The sequence below is a fragment of the Lineus longissimus genome, chromosome 15 (assembly GCF_910592395.1).
Source record: "Lineus longissimus chromosome 15, tnLinLong1.2, whole genome shotgun sequence".
NCBI lineage: Eukaryota > Metazoa > Nemertea > Pilidiophora > Heteronemertea > Lineidae > Lineus > Lineus longissimus.
The window spans coordinates 2,545,981-2,566,341 of NC_088322.1; the positions used below are offsets into that span (position 1 = coordinate 2,545,981).

The 20,361-nt window shown below is 37.7% G+C and overlaps 2 protein-coding genes across 2 annotated transcripts; both read left to right on the forward strand.

The window, feature by feature from the left end:
* The first annotated feature begins 669 nt into the window (after positions 1-669).
* On the forward strand, positions 670-2,370 carry LOC135499329 (uncharacterized). The gene has a single exon (XM_064790074.1). The coding sequence runs from the start codon at positions 670-672 to the stop codon at positions 2,368-2,370; it is 1,701 nt and encodes a 566-aa protein (XP_064646144.1).
* Positions 2,371-5,830: 3,460 nt separating this feature from the next.
* Positions 5,831-17,822, forward strand: LOC135499330 (uncharacterized). The gene is made up of 6 exons (XM_064790075.1): positions 5,831-6,070; positions 6,452-6,685; positions 11,865-11,916; positions 12,145-14,316; positions 14,974-15,257; positions 17,679-17,822. Exons 1-6 carry the CDS (start codon positions 5,831-5,833, stop codon positions 17,820-17,822), a joined length of 3,126 nt encoding a protein of 1,041 aa, XP_064646145.1.
* Positions 17,823-20,361: the final 2,539 nt, after the last annotated feature.

Genomic DNA, 20,361 nt, shown 5'->3' on the forward strand with positions numbered 1-20,361 from the left:
CACGAGAAGCAGACTCCCTTCTAAGTTTCAAAATTGTGAATTTCTACCAAGTTGGATTTAGACCTGTTCACTTGTGTAGATATACCATACTTCGGATACCCGCCCCCATAAAAAGGTAAGACCAATTTGGTCCATATTGATTCCCGGTTTTAGATATTATTGTACTTTAGTGATTAAAGTATATTTTGTGATGTTCATATGAGTCGTTGCGTTAATTGTGTGTTGGAAACGAGAGAGGTTGGTTTGCCACTTAGTGTATCGCCACGGCACTAAGGGGGCAAGATCTACTAAGAACACCTGGTCATTTCGAGGGCGCTTATCCCCTCGAGAGGCCAGCGATTCGCCACATCAGCGAAACAAAACAAAAAAGGGATCACCCGCCCCTTCGAATCTACTATCTAAGCAAGAATTTGACCAGTCGCCCAACGGAAGAACGCTGCACTGACCTATTGCTGTATCGAAAACACTACTTTCTAATAAAAAGTTTAAGTCGTATTTTAGGTAATAACGTTTCTCAGGGAAAGAAACTTGTTTGTCGGTCGTGTTTCTGCAGATTCCCGACAGAAGAACGACGGACCGAACATTGGATTAGTTGCTGCTCCCAAAAAGCGCAGCTTTACAAAACACCGAGTGCTCCAACAACTGTCCGTTTTTCTCAGTTTGAAAAAAATGTCCATGAGCCGATTTGCCATCTATTACGACTTTGAAACAATGCAAATCTCCTGCCCAGAAGACAATAATCGACGTAGACACGTGCCTATTGCTGTGGCAGCGATCAGAATATGTAACTCCAATAGAACGTATAACTCGTCACTACATCATCGGGTCGGTCTAGATTGCGTCGAACGCTTCCTCGATTGGCTTGACACTCAACGACAAGAGATTCAGATCATAAACGCTACTGAAAACCAGCCTTTGAAAATGACTCGCGAAGACTGGTTTCGCTTTCATCGACAAACATCCTGTGAAATGTGCGGACAGGCTTTTACCGAGCTAAACTCTCCATACAAAGATCATTGTCATCTTTCTGGAAAATTCCGCTTCGCTTTGTGCAAACGTTGTAACTTGACTTATGGTAGTGAGAAAACAACAGCATCAGTACCGTGTTTCGCTCATGGAGGCGTACGATTTGATCAGCACCTTCTAATAAAGGCCATAGCGCGACGGAATAAAAAACGTGGGAAATCACCTCCACGGATTTTACCGCGAAACACTGAGCATTATTTAGCTGTGTTTGATGGAGAATTAGTCTTTCAAGACTCGTTTGAGTTCATGAAAGCCTCCCTGACATCGATTGCAGACTCTATGAAGAATGATAAAAGCACCATGAGCAGTGAAAAGGATCGCAATTCAATCGCGTTCCCCCTCTTATGGGAGTATGTTCAGAGAAACGAGGAACGATATCAGCTCATGACTAGAAAAGGTGTTTTCTGCTATGATTTCCTGGATGAGATCGAGAAACTTAAACTCGACGCGCTTCCGCCAAGAGATCAGTTTTACGATTCGCTTCATCAGATCGACATTACAATGGCTGATTATGAACATGCAAAACATGTGTGGCGGGCAATGTCATGTGAGACACTGAAAGACTATCTACTGGTGTATCTGATTACCGATGTCTTATTGCTGGCAAGTTGCTTCGAACAATTTCGCAATTTGTCAATGCAATATTTCCAAATGGACACCGGCAAGTTTCTAACTCTGCCTCACTTTGCATACCATGCCATGTTGAAATACACACAGGTGCAGTTGGAAATATTGACCGATCTAGAGATGGTGCACTGGATAAAACGAGGAATTAGAGGTGGGGTCGCTTCTGTCATGCTACGACACGCAGAGGCAAATCTTCCAGAAATGGGCCCGAACTACAACCCAGAACTACCCCGACAAGAAATCGTGCCGCTCGATTGTACGAACTTGTACGGTCATGCCTTAAGTAAACAGCTACCCGAAAAGAGTTATCGATGGTTGACCAGACAGGAAATTAAGCAACTAAAGATAAGCGAGGTTCCCGACGATGCTAAGATTGGCTATATCCTTAGCGTAGACTTGAGTTACCCGCCAGAGCTCCATGAATCGCACACAATGTACCCTTTGGCTCCACACAAAACGGCCATCCCTCCTGCTCAGTGGTCGGATTACACCTACGAACTCGGACTCAAGCTGAACGATCCGTCTTTTTTCAAAACCGGACCTGAAAAACTTGTACCGGATCTGACTGAGAAACGAGACTACGTGGTGCATTACCAGAATTTGAAATACTACCTCAAATGCGGAATGCGATTGCTTCGCGTAAGACGTGTGTTGGCCTTTGAACAAAAGTGCTGGATGCGAGATTTTGTAAACTTCATAACGCACAAACGTTCGTAATCCGTCTCTGAATTCGAGAGCAGCTTCTGGAAGCTAATCTTAAATAGCATATTTGGACGTCTGCTAATAGACAAAAGTAAATACGTCAACATGAAATTAGTCAGTGATGAGAAAACCTTCAAAAGGTTAACAAGTCAACCGAATTTCAAGTCTGTCACATTCTACGACAGAAAACTTGTTGGTGTGCAGTCTAACCCAGCTGCCGTAGAACTAAACAGTCCGCTTGTCGCTGGTTTTACAGTCTTGGAACTCAGCAAATTGCACATGTATAAATTTCACTACAATTTCGTTTTACCAGCTCTTGGAGGTCCAGAAAACTGCCAACTGTTGATGACGGACACCGATAGTCTTGTGTACCTGGTGAAGAATGTTGAGCCAAAAGTTGTTTTCACGACGCTTGCGCCGCAGTATTTTGACTTTTAAAATTTCCCAGAAACACACCAATTGTACAGCACAACGAATAAGAAAATCAAGAGTACGTTCAAAATTGAATATCCAGGAGAAACTATCGTCGCGTTCGTCGGGGTTCGGGCGAAAATGTACTGCTTCAAATTTCTATCTGATGGCAGAGAGGCCAAAGCCAAGGGTATCCCAAAAACAGCACTGCAAAAGTTATGTTTTGAAGATTACTGCGATGCACTGTTTGAACCGAGTAAACCACAACGCTGCCAATGTTGTAGTTTGCTAGCTACGTATATTCCGAGGATCTTGCTCCCATCCAGCAGTCGATAGAAGGCTACTGGAGAGCACGTCTGTAGAAGGAACCGCAGGTTTCTCTAGGATTGTGAATCCGACAAAACAAGAAAATCACTATTTGTACTTTACTTAAAAACGTAATTCTTGGGCTTCCAAAATATATAACGGCTGTATAGACGAGATAGACGATAGATGATAAACGAGAAACGAGAAACGAGAACGGCAGCGTTTCCTGTACAGGTGTTGTCGTACGGACAGCTATTCCAGAACGCCCCCCGAAGGCCACGTATGGACCCAAATATTTTCTAATCGCATAGCAACAGTCCCATCAGCAGGTCAGCTGGCCAACAACTTATATATGCCAAATGACATAATACATCAAAGTACACCTTATGAAACTCGTGCCTACGTCAATAATATTTCGTTGTCATAGCGTCAATGTCGAGTTACAAAACATATCATCAAACATTATCTAATCACATGCTAAAATAAGAAATGACGACCTTGATTGGGCACGGCACAGACAAAAACCCTGTTATGATTCACCAAAATATAGGCCTACTTAAACTGTCAAGTACTTGTACAAGCAAAGACTAAACAAGCTACCGATCTGTAACAACTCCCCCCTTTGGAGAAGATTCGTCCCGAATCTTAAAAAGACAAAAATTGATAGTCCATTAATCGAATGTCAATCGTCGTTATAACCAAGTTAATCTAATTCTGTTCATCACAGTTATAGCTAAGTAATATTTCCAATTCGGGTACTACCGTCTCCTGGTCGGAATGGCCGACTTCTACGGGCGCGGAATGTTCTCCCTTGGTTAGGGGGGTTTGATCCCGGGGCTAGTTGGCTCTGCTGTAGGAAAGTAGTATCTTCGTTTTCAATCATAGATGTAGTTGTAGGCCTTTGGGCTTGCGATCCGGGTCTAAATGGCTTCGAACGACGCGCCAAACACAGTCCTCCAGGGGGTCTGTTGACTTGAGCTATTCCCTGTTTCAAATATATTTCCTCCCTGGCTTCAGATATGGTTTTGGTAGTCTGTGTACTGGTGGAATTATATATCAAGGACGAATCACAGGCTGATTTCGACGAGTTGTGTAATTCTGCATTGGCATCCTCTTTACCGGTCTCATTAATGCACATGACGTAACGAATGTCCTCCATAAAGTCCGGTACATCTGCAAGCATGTTTTCATAGATGCACACCTGCACCGATTTTTCCTCACTTTTCGTAACTGGTTTGAAATCACTGTTTAACTTCTTCCTGTTCAAAAATCTTTCAAAGCGCTCACGATCACGATCTCGTTTTGATGGAGGTTTCCAGCCGCCGTAGCTAAACAATCTATTGTCAAGTGGATGGTAGTTTTGATTAAATGGAATAACAGGTCCATCACTATACCTTAACCATTCTAGAGTCACTGTAAATCCCTCTGAACTAGCGCTTAAGTTCCAAGTGGCGTTTTGCACACATAGTCCGTTTGTTCGTAATAATATTTCCACATCCGCAGGGAGTAGAACAGCCATTCTTGTTTTGTGAGGTTCCTTCCACGATGACGACGATGTTTCAATTACCCGGGTTCTCCACCATGTTGTAGTTTGCTAGCTACGTATTTTCCGAAGATCTTGCTCCCATCCAGCAGTCGATAGAAGGCTACTGGAGAGCACGTCTGTAGAAGGAACTGCAGGTTTCTCTAGGATTGTGAATCCGACAAAACAAGAAAATCACTATTTGTACTTTACTTAAAAACGTAATTCTTGGGCTTCCAAAATATATAAGGGCTGCATAGACGAGATAGACGATAGATGATAAACGAGAAACGAGAAACGAGAACGGCAGCGTTTCCTGTACAGGTGTTGTCGTACGGACAGCTATTCCAGAACTCCCCCCGAAGGCCACGTATGGACCCAAATATTTTCTAATCGCATAGCAACAGTCCCATCAGCAAATCAGCTGGCCAATAACTTATATATGCCAAATGACATAATACATCAAAGTACACCTTATGAAACTCGTGCCTACGTCAATAATATTTCGTTGTCATAGCGTCAATGTCGAGTTACAAAACATATCATCAAACATTATCTAATCACATGCTAAAATAAGAAATGACGACCTTGATTGGGCACGGCACAGACAAAAACCCTGTTATGATTCACCAAAATATAGGCCTACTTAAACTGTCAAGTACTTGTACAAGCAAAGACTAAACAAGCTACCGATCTGTAACACCAATACAAGACAATTCGTTCCATCAAACACGATTTGTTCACCATATCTGCTGAGAAGAAGGGACTTTCTTGCTTGGATCTAAAACGCTGGGTTTGCGACGATGGTATTCAGACTTATGCCTATGGCGATTTTCGATGCTCACGTCGGCCACCATCTCCCTCACCTTCGCCTAGTTTTGATAGGGCTTGCGAAGGTTAAGACGCTGTATTTCATATGTTTACATGTATGAAAAAATGGTAGACTTCGAAGTCAGAAGAAAGAGAGTATTATCGAGGTTAATTGATAATGTTCCTGCCACAAGATCAACCCTTGATAAACGAGACCTAAAACTAAAAAAACAGTCATGTGAATCGAACTCGTAGGTTGTCTTAACAACTATGTCAAAGGAGATGATGGCCTCGTCTAAACAACCAAGAGAATTGGTCGCCATAGAGGTTTCTGCACGCTTGACACTTAATGTCAGCAGGTGGAAACAGGAATCGTAGTTCCACTTCCACAGGAACAAAAAATCATTAAGTATTAGCGCGGAGGAGATGAGAAAACTGCTGTCGCTTGAAGACGAATTAAAGTCCGCCGCTCGAGAGGTGTTCCTAGCAGAGCAGAAGTCAGAAGAAAAAGAAGACTCGATTAGCACCGATGAGGTTCCGCATGAGGAAAGCGATGAGACAGACGTCGAGGACGACTCGTGGACGGAGAGTCGTACTAAACGGGAGAAGAAGAAAAACACGAAACGCAAGAAAACCCCCGTTTCATCAAAATCGTCGAAGAAGAAAGTGAAAAAAAATGTTAAGCCAAGTGAAATGGATCCATGGTAGAATATTCAATTGTCAAACGAGATCCTCGGCTCCTCCCCTCAGACTCGGAAAAAGACTGTCTTGTGAATGGCTAGAAACAAGCCTAGACTCATCGAACATTTTCGAACGTTACAAATCCCAATTTAGTACATTCTTTCGAAGGTGACAATTTCCAATCACATTATCTGCTGAAAACAATGTCCAAAGAAGCGCCAGCTGTGACAGAAACAACTGCGTCTTCGGGTGCAGAACAATCCGAGGTGGTTCCTCTAGACGCACCCGATTGTGGACAATCGGCAAAAGCTCGCTTTCGAAACGTCTACTGCAGATGGTTTTGTTGCAATTGTTCCATTCCATTAGAAACAGAGGATGTCGCTCGCCCAGAAGGTACTGTTAGTAGCAGTTGAAGGCCAAATTGGGGCGGGAAAAACAACCTTGCTGTCGAGTCTTGATCAGCTCTACAAACAACATCCGAATCCTCTATTTTCGTTTTCTTATATCCAAGAAGGACTAGACAAATTTACGACCTTTGGTCAACACAATCCGCTCGCGCTGGCCTATGCTAATCCAAAAGAGAACGTTGCCCTAGCCCAGGTACATATTATCCGTAGCATAAACTCTGTCGTCAGGAAAGGATTTAAACTTTTGGAGAATATATATATATGTTTATTCGTACAAAACTAGTACAGATTGTTGTGCATAGTGCAGATTAACTTGTCTTTGAACCTTAAGTGCATTACAAAAACGTATCTTATGTATTATTAAATAGTGCAAAGGAAGTCTATAATTTGTCCTAACTCTTCCTTTGATAAGAGACAATGGCCGGAATCCCTCAATTTTAGTAGCTCTCTGATTTGCTGTGCGATTCTAAATGATTCAGTGTTCTCATCAACTCCATTTACAATTGAATATGAGCAATTTATGCGGACAGCGTCATATTTACAAAAAACATATTTCCGACTGATTTTGATAAAGTTTTTACTCAGGTACGACGCGCTTCCCTCCAGTAACAAGTTCTTACATAACATTAAGTAAATGTTATCTGATTTGAATATATGTTCGATGTATCTCAATGTCCTCCTTTCCAAAAGTGTCTCCATATCACAATCACTGATTATAAGCGGAATTAACTGATTATGAGTCCTACTCGGTATACACATAATCTTTCTTACACATTTCCTCCATGCTGTATATACATTTTCAATGTAATGAGATGTTGTGTCCCAGAACTGAAAACCATATAGACAGGTAGCAAAACTCTTAAAGAGAGCATATCGAATGTCTGCATTTTCATGACCGAAGTACGCCATTACCATATTAGTCTTTTTATATAGTTCATTAATACCAAGGTCAACTCTTCTACGCTGTACATCTGGACCTAACAGAAATCCGAGGTGGACCTCCGATTCCACTGCATATAACCTATTTCCGTCAAACATTATATAGTCTATTACGATATCTAAACCTTTGGCAAACACAATAAATTTACTTTTTTTCGCATTGAATGTTATCTTGTAATCTAACGAGTATAATTTGGCAATTTTTAACATCCTTGTCAACGCCCAGATGGTGGGTGCCAGTATTATTACGTCGTCCGCATAGGCAAACACTCCGGCATAAACATGGCCTATGCGGCACCCCACTCCCGACTCCTGCATGCTCACCAGTAGGTGGTCTAAATACAGATTGAATAATATCGGTGACAATACACCACCTTGCTTCACCCCATTTGTGGCGGTGAACGGATTTGATACGTAATCTGCCCACTTCACGCTAATCTGTTGATTTGTATACATGCAAGCTAAAAACCTTGCTATCAATGGACATATTCCTCTATTAATCAGCTTTCGAAATAGCTTCACAAAGTTTACACAGTCAAAGGCCTTGCTTGCATCCAGGGTGACACAATATACCGGAGATCCTCTATTGTTATAGTATCTTATGACCTCATTGACTACAGAGCTACAATCTGCTGTCGATAAGTTCTTTTTGAAACCGAACTGGGCGTCGCAAGACGCCAGTGCCTGGCTATGATTTCTGATAATGACATTGTCTAATATCTTCCCCAGAACGCTACTGAGAGATATAAAGCGGTAGTTTTCTGAGGCGCTTAGGGATTTACTACTGTCCTTAGGAATTGGAATTACCAAAGTTTTCAAGAAACCATTGGGGCAGTACCCATGTCGCACCATAGTGTTCAACAAGAGACCGATATATACCGAGAGCCTATCCCCTCCTTGGATGAAGTGGTCCGTAGAAAGACTCGGGATGCTGTCCTGTTTACCACTATTTAGACATGTTAACGCTGCTTTAATGTCTTCGACATCTATGTTATGATTGCTATGACATAAACCTCTACAACATTTGTCCGCCACACCTTTGTCAATATCAGACTGCAGTTCCTCCATCTCATCTAGATTGTACGAGACACTGTTATATAACGTTTTATATTTTTCTGCGAAGAGGTTACAAATTTGTTCATTTCCCACTTTATCATCCATCGTCTTTGGCAATTCGTTTGATTTGCCTCTTATTTTCTTGACTTCATTCCACACGTTTGTTTTACTCCCTAATTTGTTTGCCGATACCCTATCTTGCTCCTTCTTGATTTGTCTGACCTCATAGTGATACAGCGCTCTTGTTCGACGTCTAATGTCTGCTACAACACCATTTCTGGGCCTGCCATTCTCTTTCCATATGGTGTGCCAGAAAATGGCTCGTTGTTTACATTCATCGAGGACGGGGTTCCACCCTGCTCTTCCATTCGGACGATTACGATTAATTTTTGGTATTGAATCTTTGCCTGCCGATATGCACGCGTTTATCAGATCATCATGAAACGACTCAATTTCGAACTTGTGATACCCGCACGTACATCCCATGTCCTGACATCTAACTGCGTTCGGTATCACTATTCAGAGCATGCTCCGCACAAAACAGTGAACTCTTCACTGTCTCCATTTTCCACTTACACAGTAGACAGTTCACAGTTGGCCAGATGCTTTCGCCGTCTATTATCCGCTTCTTGAATTAACAATGAGTGGGCCCATACGTGAGACAAAAAGTTACCAGATTGTGACTCGTGGCTGTGAATGATAGGACCCCGACCCCTGGCCAAACTTTATATGTGAGACAAAAAAATTCCTGATTGTGACTTACGGCTTGGAATGATGAGACCCCGACCCATGACCACTGCCAAACTTTATATGTGAGACAAAAAGTTACCAGATTGTGACTCGTGGCTGTGAATGATAGGACCCCGACCCATGATCACTGCCAAACTTCATACGTGAGACAAAAAGTTACCAGATTGTGACTCGTGGCTGGGAATGATAGGACCCCGACCCCTGATCACTGCCAAACTTTATATGTGAGACAAAAAGTTACCTGATTGTGACTTACGGCTGGGAATGATGGGACCCCGACCCATGACCACTGCCAAACTTCATACGTGAGACAAAAAGTTACCAGATTGTGACTCGCGGCTGGGAATGATAGGACCCCGACCCATGATCACTGCCAAACTTCATACGTGAGACAAAAAGTTACCAGATTGTGACTCGTGGCTGGGAATGATAGGAGCCCGACCCCTGATCACTGCCAAACTTCATACGTGAGACAAAAAGTTACCAGATTGTGACTCGCGGCTGTGAATGATAGGACCCCGACCCATGATCACTGCCAAACTTTATATGTGAGACAAAAAGTTCCCAGATTGTGTCTCGTGGCTGTGAATGATAGGACCCCGACCCATGATACTGCCAAACTTCATACGTGAGACAAAAAGTTACCAGATTGTGACTCGTGGCTGGGAATGATAGGACCCCGACCTATGATCATTGCCAAAATTCATACTTGAAACAGAAATTTACCAGACTGTGACTGGCAGCTGGGAATGAGAGGACCTAACCACCCCAACCCCTCATACTCCTGGCACATAGGGGAAAAAGGTATCTTATTGTGACATGTTGTTGGAAATGATACCGCCTGTAGCCGCCCATCCTCACTGCTAAAATGAAATAAAAGAGTCAAAATTTCAAATTCAAATTGATTTATTGATTTATCATCTATTCGGCTACAGTCAAAAACTACTCTAATCTCCCACTTACCTGTCCCATTCCTGAACCCGGAAAATCATCAGAAAATCCTAAGTCCAATAAAATGGGGTGGGGTATGGTCAGTAGTGTATAAATGACAGTTCTAACTCAGAGTCTAATCTCAGTCAAATTTATTCAGTCAAATCTCAGTATAAATTTATCTGAGTTAATTCCTAGTCTAATCTCAGTTTAATTTAATTCCTAGTCTAATTCCAGTCATTTCTCAGTCAAATTTAATTCCTAGTCTAATTCCAGTCAAGTAACTAATGTGTCCAAATTTCCTAATTTTTCTAAATTTTCAAAATTTTCTAATTTTTCTAAGTTTCATAATATTCCAAATTTTTAAAAAAGGACTAATGTTATACTCATCCTATATCTAATCAAAATTATTTTATGGTAAATGGAATCTCTTGTTAGAGAGTGTACAAAGTGTTCTCAAGAGAAATTATTGAATGATTTTGAAAAGAATAAACAATATCAATTTGGAAGAACCTATAAATGTAAATCATGTACAAACAAATATAAAACAAACTATAGAATTCACAAAAGGTCAAATAATCCATCTTTTAAAAAATCATGTAATTTAACTTGGAGGTTGAATGATTGTATTAGACATAAACAACAGAAATCTTATCTTGAAAAATATCTTGATTGTTCCCTTGATGTCTTGTACAAGTGGTTTGAGTTTCAATTTGATGAAAATATGACATGGAATAATCATGGAGATTATTGGCATATTGATCATATTATTCCACAATCACATTTTGACCATACTGTTGAAGAAGAACTTAAGCTTTGTTGGAACTGGCGTAATTTGAGACCTATTACTAAGGAGGAAAACTGGAAAAAAGGTAAGAAAAATAACTACAAATTATATTATCAAAATGTGTCACTAGCTTCTGAATTTTTAGAATTAGAAGAAAATTGAAAAACTTTTTCTATAATAAAAGAAGACTCCATCCATGATAATTCTATAATTCTCATGGGCGGTGGTGAGCCCTAAGTTCTATTTTTTCGCTCAATTGAGGATTAACTAGAATTTTAAATTTCACCTTGAAAGAGATCCGTAATTCTTTATCTTATGTCTATATGTTAGAATTTTTATCTCGTTCGTTGATAGCTCCTCTATTAGTAACATGTCTTTTTTTATAATCATTTATGATTATAAAATGAGTTATTGAAACCGAAACTAAAAAAAAAGGGGAATCCCCCAAACGTATATCTAATACAAATTATTTTATTGAAAATGGAGCGAGCATCAACGAAAAAATTAAAAACTTTCCTATAAATAAAGACATGTTTACATCGTCAAATGTTCAAGATTTGTTGTCTACCGATGAGCTAAAAATTTTAGCTTATAGACATAAGCTTAAAAATTATGGAAGTCTATCAAGAGCAAAGTTACTTGAGGGACTTGAACAGATCCCCAACAGTTTCAACGACATCGAAGTGAAAATTGACAAGCCAAATTGTCACAAATTGAAAAACGAGTTTTAGCTCAACGACTAGGGTTAAATCCAAGAAAATTCAAAAAAGAACAGCTAGAAAATATCATTGAAGAAAAAATATCACAAGAAAATCTGACCAACATTAAACCAAGACCTGTAAAGTCAAAAATATCAATTAGAAAACCACTTTTGGAAAAAGTAAAAGAATTGGGTCATAAAAATTTTCAGAATCTCAATATTAAGAAACTGAAAGAGCTTCTGACCAAAGAACCAGTCAAACGTATTTTAAAATCAGATCTTTTCAAACAAGCACAGTAACTTGATATTAATGTGAAACATTCCATGACTAAGAAAGTCATTCAAGACCTGATTGAAAAATTTCAAAAAATTAAAACATTTAAAAAAGTAAACTCAGCTTTCAGAGGATTTGCCAATCATTTTCAATTGGAAGGCTTGCCTCATATTGACATTGAAAACTATCTCAATAAAATTAAATCATCTCTTCAAGATAAATTGAATGAGGAAAATAAGGAAGGATTAAAAATTAATCTAGTCCTCACCATTCTTATGAAGAGGAAGAATGAATTAAAAGAATTTCAACTGCGTTCTAGGCACACACTTTATGTGAGTCAAGAACTAGATTATTCCAAGATGATTGAAGACTTTCTCAATGAATTGGAAAACCTAGTGAACAAAGGTTCAGGTTGGAAATTTCTAGAAGTCATCAAGATGGAACTACATACCATCAATTACACACATCTGTCAGGATCAAGCTATATTCCATTACCATCACATATTCAAAAGAAACGAGCAGTCATCAATGTCCAAAATGATGATCAAAAATGCTTCAGATATTCAGTAGAAGCAGCATTATTAAACTTAGAGAAAAACACAAAACGTGTTTCAAATTACAATAAACCTGACTTTGACCACATGTTCAAAGACCTAGACTATCCTGTCAAAATCAAGGATATGGATACATTTGAAAAGAATAACCCTGATTTAGCAGTCAATGTCTTTACATTTATTTCAAAGCAGAAAGAGAAGGGTCTTATCTACCCCATTTCACCAGTCAGACTCTCTGAGAGAAATATAGAAAATCCAATCAATCTTCTGTACTATAAAGATGAGAACGATATTCCAGATAATGAAAAAATAGAAGATGTGAAAGATAATGCTAACTACCACTATGCGTGGATTAGAAATTTTTCAAGACTTATATCTGCCTCACATTCTAAGCATGATGGACAGGTGAAAATATGCTTCAGATGCATGAAAGTGATATCAGCATCAAATAGTAACCTTCTCAATGAAAGATACAATCAACACAGTGAGAATTGTAAAACGTTTGAATGTGTCAGAGTGAGTATGCCTAAGGAGCATGAAAAGATCATGGAATTTAAACAGAAAAAATTTGAGCAAAAGTATCCTGTGATGATCGTCGCAGACTTTGAATCATCGCTAAAAACAATCAATCAACATCTCGGTGAAAAAACTGTTCAAATTCAAGAACATATTCCTAATTCATTCAGTTTCTACATATGTTATGACACACATCAAATTCAGGATGACAATCTATTCGTGACACATAGTGTCCACCATTCTGATGAAGATATCGGAGAAAGATTCTGTGAAGAGATTGAAAAAGCTGTGTATGACATTTATGACAAGCATTTCACCAACCCTAAAGCTATGTTAGCTTTAACCAAAGAAGAAAAGGTGAAGCACAAGACAGCTAAAACATGTTATGTCTGTCACAAGGTGTTCACAGAAAAAAATCATAAAGTTCGTGATCACAATCATTTCACAGGCAAATACAGAGGGCCAGCTTGTAATAAGTGTAACCTTCAATTACAAGCTCCAAACTTCATACCAGTATACTTTCATAATCTTTCAGGTTATGATGCACATTTATTCGTGAAAAATCTGAAAGGACGATTGACTGTCATTGCGAAAAATTCTGAAAATTATATATCATTTTCCAAGGAATTACACATCGATGAGCATAAAACACTGTCCATCCGATTTCTTGATTCTTACAGGCTTATGCAGTCTTCGCTAGCAAACCTAGCTAAGAATCTTCCTAATGCTGAAAAGAAACATCTTTCACACTATTTCAAAGAAGAACAATTCAATCTCGTCACGCAAAAAGGCATCTATCCTTATGAATGGGTAGATTCATACCATAAATTTGAAGAAACAGCATTACCTCCTATCCAAGCCTTTAGCTCAGCCCTCAACGCGACACACATTTCGCAAGAAGACTATAATCATGCTCAACATGTGTGGAAAACATTTGATTGTAAAACCTTTAGAGATTATCACAATTTATACCTCAAAACAGATGTTCTACTTTTAGCAGACATTTTAGAAAATTTCAGACAGACATGCATGACCATCTATAATATAGACCCAGTGTGGACTTACTCAGCCTCAGGTCTATCTTGGCAAGCGATGCTGAAAAAAACAGATGTTAATATTGAATTGTTAACAGATGCTGACATGCACCTTTTCTTTGAATCTGGCATTAGAGGAGGCATCTGTCAAGCAAGTCACAGATATGCAAAAGCGAATAATCCTGATGTGACAGATTTTGATCAAGAAAAGCCTATCAGTTATATCGCTGATCTTGATGCGAATAATTTATATGGCATAGCCATGAGTGAAAAATTACCACAAAGTAATTTTAAATGGATGACACCATCAGAATTGAAAAGATGGAATAACATACCATGTAATTTAGAAGTAGACTTAGAATATCCTCAAGAATTACACACATTACACAATGCTTATCCTTTAGCCCCTGAACATATCAATGGTAAGTTGATGCTTAATTTACACAACAAGAAAAAATATGTTGTTCATCACAAAGCATTAAAATTCTATCTGAGCCAAGGTTTAAAATTGACTAAGATTCACAGAGGTATAAGCTATACAGAATCATACTTTTTAAAAGAGTACATTGACTTAAACACGAGTCAGAGAGCTAAAGCGAAAAATGACTTTGAAAAGGATTTCTTCAAACTCATGAATAATTCATGTTTTGGAAAAACCATGGAAAATGTGAGAGATAGAAAAAATATAAAGCTGACGACCAATGTGCCTCAGCTCAGAAAATGTGTCAATTCGAACAATTTCAGGTCCAGTAAAATATTTGGTGAAAATTTAATCATGGTAGAATCGCAAAAATCAGAAGTGTGTTTAAATAAACCCATCTTTATGGGACAAGCGATTCTTGATCTTTCAAAAATACATATGTATAATTTCCATTATAATCATATGTTAAAAAAGTATGGTGAGAAAGCACAACTGTTGTACACGGATACTGATTCTTTAGTCTATCATAATGAAACACCTGATCTTGACAAGGATATGAAAGAAGATGCACATTTATACGACTTTTCCAATTATCCAAAGGATCATCCCATGTTTGATGAAACGAATAAAAAAGTCCTTGGAAAAATGAAGGATGAAGAAGCTGGTCACAGAATCACTGAGTTCATCGCTTTGAGGTCTAAGTTGTATGCCTATACAACTGACAAAGATGAAGAAGTGAAAAAATGTAAAGGTGTGAAGAAGAGTGTCGTGAAAAATGAGATTTCCTTTGAAGACTATAAGACAGTACTATTGGAAAAAATACCAATCGAAAAAAGCATGAATGTGTTTCGATCAAGACATCATCAATTGTATACTGAGAAAGTGTGTAAAGTCGCATTGAATGCAAATGATGATAAACGTACCATATTAGAAGATGGCATCTCCACTAAAGCTTTAGGCTTTAAACATTAAACAAGGGCTGGCAAATTGGTAGCCCTTGATTTAAACAAAGCCTTGAGGCTTTGAGAGCTAGAAAAATGGTGCGCCATTTTTGGCACACTAGGAAAAAATTTATTTAAAATAAATGACATTTCCTAACTATCTTAAATTTAACCCAAATGTCAGCTATCCTCTCAAGTATAAGAATAATGCATTGAAAAAGAGTCCTTTCATCCATCAAAAAATCTATGTCACGCCCACTGAATTTTTTTACTTCAATACCATTGATATTTTTCCGGATAAGGTGACTCCAAGACAATTTACTACCTATGCTCAAGTGAAAGAGTATATTAAACATGCGACGATGGATAACTGGGAAAACCAATTTAAATTTGCATTATGGTGTGCGACATCAGGTTCAGGTGTAAGCTGGCATAATCATATTAATCATGCTGATCCTTTAGTACAAAGTATTTTTAGATTTCATGTCTATTTTACTATCAGAAAGATATTACACCAGCTTAAAGTTCCTTTGCCATCAAATCCTGACTTTAATGCATTAAAAAATCCGTACAATAAACAAGCTTATGAAAATTTGAAACTTGAATTTGGCTCTGTTGACTTCAACTATTTTCACAAAGGGAAAATACTAGCGTTAGACATTGTCATGGACAATGGCAACTATTATTTGAAAGATCCTAGTAAGTTTCCGTTTAATGCCGATAAAAAAGGATATGTCTATGCAGACCATCATAGACTTTATATTGATCATTTTTCATTCATTGACTCAGACGATTGGACAAATTTTATCGTCCTAGACAGTCAAGGATTGACTAAAGCGGGCATGAGTCGCATCAATGAATCGATTAGAACCTATGTTTATTGTATTCTAGGTTCACAAACCATGATTCGACAGGATATTCTTGATTCATTGGACACGCAAAAGCAATTTAGCATCTTAGTGGAAGATGCTATTCAAGGTCAAACATTAGTCGATTCTATCAAAACATTTCAGTCAGCGAGTATACTCATTCACTCAAAACAAGCGTATGCCTATGCTTTAGAAAAAGCAGGTTCACGATTAGATTTTGCTGTTGGGTTAGGATTACAACTTGTGCCAAGTCATATGCGATTACATATTGGCACGATTGAAGGGTATAATAATTCTCTGTTAACCGCTACAGACAATACAACATTTGGCATCAATTCACATATCAATGTCAGAAAAAAGCGACAAGTGACTCGGTCTTCAAATTTGAAGACCGAACAACCACAAACTCTGTCTTCAAATTTGAAGACAGAACAACCGCAAACTCATTCATCAAATTTGATGAATGAAGCGAGTCATCTACCTTTTACAATAGGGTTAATTGTTGTAGGTTTTTTAGTTCAAACTATTCTTTAAAATAAACACACCATGAACGGCGTGAATGTGCAAGAAGCATATGCAAGTTACAAATATCCTTCTGCTTTAAAATTTTATAAAATCATGAAAAAGAAGGATCCTAGTATAAAATTTGATGACATTGATCAATTTGTAAAATCTCAGAAAAGCTATCAGCTTCACAAAAAGCAGTCCAATAAAATCCAAGGTCACATTATAGCTTATCGTGAAAATGCTCTTTGGTTCATGGATTTGTTGGACATGAGTAATTACTCAAGGCAAAATAAAGGTTACAAATGGATTTTACTTGCTATTGATACATTTACAAGAAAAGCTTATGCTGAAGCATTAAAAAATAAAACTAAGTTTGAAGTGAAAAATGGCTTTGAAAAAATTTATAATGATACTGGAAGTATTACACTTATTATTACAGATTCAGGCAATGAATTTTTAAACAAACCACTTCAAGATTTATTCAAAGAGTTAAACATTAGACATGGCACAGTGGATATTGGTGATCATCATGCATTAGGCTTAATTGATAGACTATCTAGAACTATTAAAGAAATGGTCTTCAAAGATTTCACAGAGAAAAATACAGTCAAATGGGTTGATCATTTACAAGATTACATTAGTGCATACAATGAAAGACCTCATTCTGGCATTTTAGACTATAGTCCAAATGAAGCTAACCTTCATGCTACTGAATTAGTTGAATTAAATGCAGAAAAATCTATGCCTGTTGTACACAAGTTTAACATTGGAGAAAAAAATTGAAGAGACCACTATTTACAAAAGGTTACAAACAGATTTGGAGCAATAGAACGTACACTATCAAACATATTGAAGGTGTTCATGCTATCTTAAATAATGATGAAAGAGTTCGACTTGATGCTTTGCAGCAAGTGCTAGCTACAATTGATGAAGAAGCTGATTCTTCTGAGGTTGAGAAAGCAGATAAAGAAGCTAAAATTGAGTCAACACTTAAACATAAAGAAGGACTTGATAAAGAAAACAGTATTGACTCACGGTTGAGAAAGAAGTAACATGTTTATAATGTAAAAAAATCACACTATAAACAGCTTACTCAATTTGCAATGAAGGAAGTTCTTTCAGCTCTTTTGGCACATTTTTCCATCTTCTACGAGTGACCATATAGTCTAAATAAGTTCCAACGATAGCCCACCATGTTTCTAATTTGGTGAAACTGTCATTCACTGATATCTCAAGTTGATCCACTTTAGTATTGACTTTACTCGCTGTTATAACGTCTGCACCCCACGAACTGTTTTTTACCTTGAGGATCTCTTCTTTAATTTCAACTAGTACTTTGTCAATCTCATAATCCCACAAATTAAATCTATCTTTAACCTTGAGGATGTCTGCATTGAACTTGTCTTCCACATCTTGAATTTGATCAAAGTTAGAATATAAATTACTCATTTATTTTAATTAAAAAATTTTACTATAAATAAATGGACACATCGTTTGGTAAATATCTTGATCCTTATAGATCAAACAAAGTACCCAAGGGACTCAAAGCTAAAAGAAATTATGAAGTCATTACTCACAATCCTAATGCTGTGAATCCTGGAGAAACACTTTATGTGAAAATTCCTCAGCTTGAAAAAGGACAAGTGATTGTTCCTAAAAGTTTGAAACTTACATTTAAGTTGTCAACCTCATCAAAAGCAAGTAATGCAGCCAATGCTGCAGCAGCTGGATTTGTGGCGAATGTAGGTCGAAATATTGTAGAAAGAATTACTACTAAATTGGGTGGAAAAACAATGAGTGAAGTGGACAAATCTTACATCTACACGACATTCAAGGACTTTTGGTTGACAGAAAAACAAAGGAAAAATCGTGTTCAGCAAGGTATTGACAAGGAGCAACGAAAAGATGCACTTAAAACAGCATTTGGTGATAGATATTGTATTCCTATTGAGTCAGAACTGTTTGATGATCATCTACCTTTTTACCCATCAGCTATTTTAGAATCCATTGAATATAACATCAAATTCAATGATGCAAAATATGTGGTGACAGGAACTGCATCATCAAAAACATATGCTGTGAAAGATATTCAACTTGAGTATGAAACAGTCTTTTCCACAGAACTTAGTGAGGAAATCGAAGCAATTTATGCTGATACTAGATTTAGATATGAAGACGTGCATCTTTTGAGGACAGACTCCATTGGGAAGAATAAGCGCATGAATGTCAATGTAGATGTCAATCGTGCATCTACAAAGGGTATTCTAATATTTTTCCAGAAAAATTACGCTGAGTATGATGCCGAAAATACAAGTTTTCAAAATCCAGACATCACTAATGTGACCATTACTTCAGAAGGAATTTCTCACTGTATATACAAGTCAGGCATGAAAGCCTATAATCAATTTGATGAAGTCAAACGACTTTATATGTCAGAAGATCTTAAGCAAACTGAAGACTGCATGATGGATGTCGAAAAATTCTACGAAAATCATAAATATGCTCTGTGGATTGATCTGAGAAGTACAGAGGATAACTATTTACATGGATCTGGCACTGCCATGAGCAATATTAAACATGGTTTACAGCTTGAACTGACCAGAAGTACTGAAACAGAATATGACATGCTAGTCTATATTGTTGCTGATGGATTAGTAGGACTTGAGAATAAACGCGTAAAGGGCATTTTGCACTAGTTGTCACATGTGTCTTCAAATTTGAAGACATCTTCAAAATGTTAAAAATAAATGAGTATGAACAATGAATTTTATTGTGATCCACCGTTCAATATGTTAATCGTAGGCATGACTGACTGTGGCAAGACCTACTTTATACTAGATTTACTTGAAAAAGAATTTCGTAAAAAATTTGATGACATTGTGCTTTTTTGTCCAACGATTGACATGAATAAAACGTACCAAGATAGAGCATGGATGACACAAGATAAAGGTGTCATTGTGTACCCTCCAAAATTAGTACTGACAGATTTAAACAGTTGTTTAGAAGATGCGATTGACAATTTAAAAAGTCAAGATCATCACACATTATTTATCATTGATGATTGTGCGAACCTCTGGGAATCAAAGAATAAGTGTACAAAATTGACTGAACTAGCTTTCTCAGGAAGACATTATGGCATTTCTGTGTGGCTTTTGACTCAAAAATATAATGCAGTTGTCAAAGATTTTAGAGAAAATTGTAAACATATGGTGATTCACACCATGAATGATCAACTCTCTATGGATCAGATTTTCAAAGAAAATCGCTGTATTCCACAAAGCGAAAAAGACATTTTAATGGCACAGATTGATGCAGGAAAGAAGCTTATACTGCGCAGAACGATGCCTTTTGAGTATTTTTTATTGTAAATAAATGGAAACTAGTGTGGAAGAAGAATCTGTAGACACCATGCGAAGTGAATTACTGTCACACTATCAATCAGGCTTACTTAGTAAACTAGGCATAAAATCATCTGAGGCTACGATTAAAAAAGCCTCACAAAAAAATTTAGAAAAATTATATAATGAGTATAAGATTAAATATAATACTCAGATTGCTGACGATGTAGTGTCTAACTTACTCTTCGGTTAT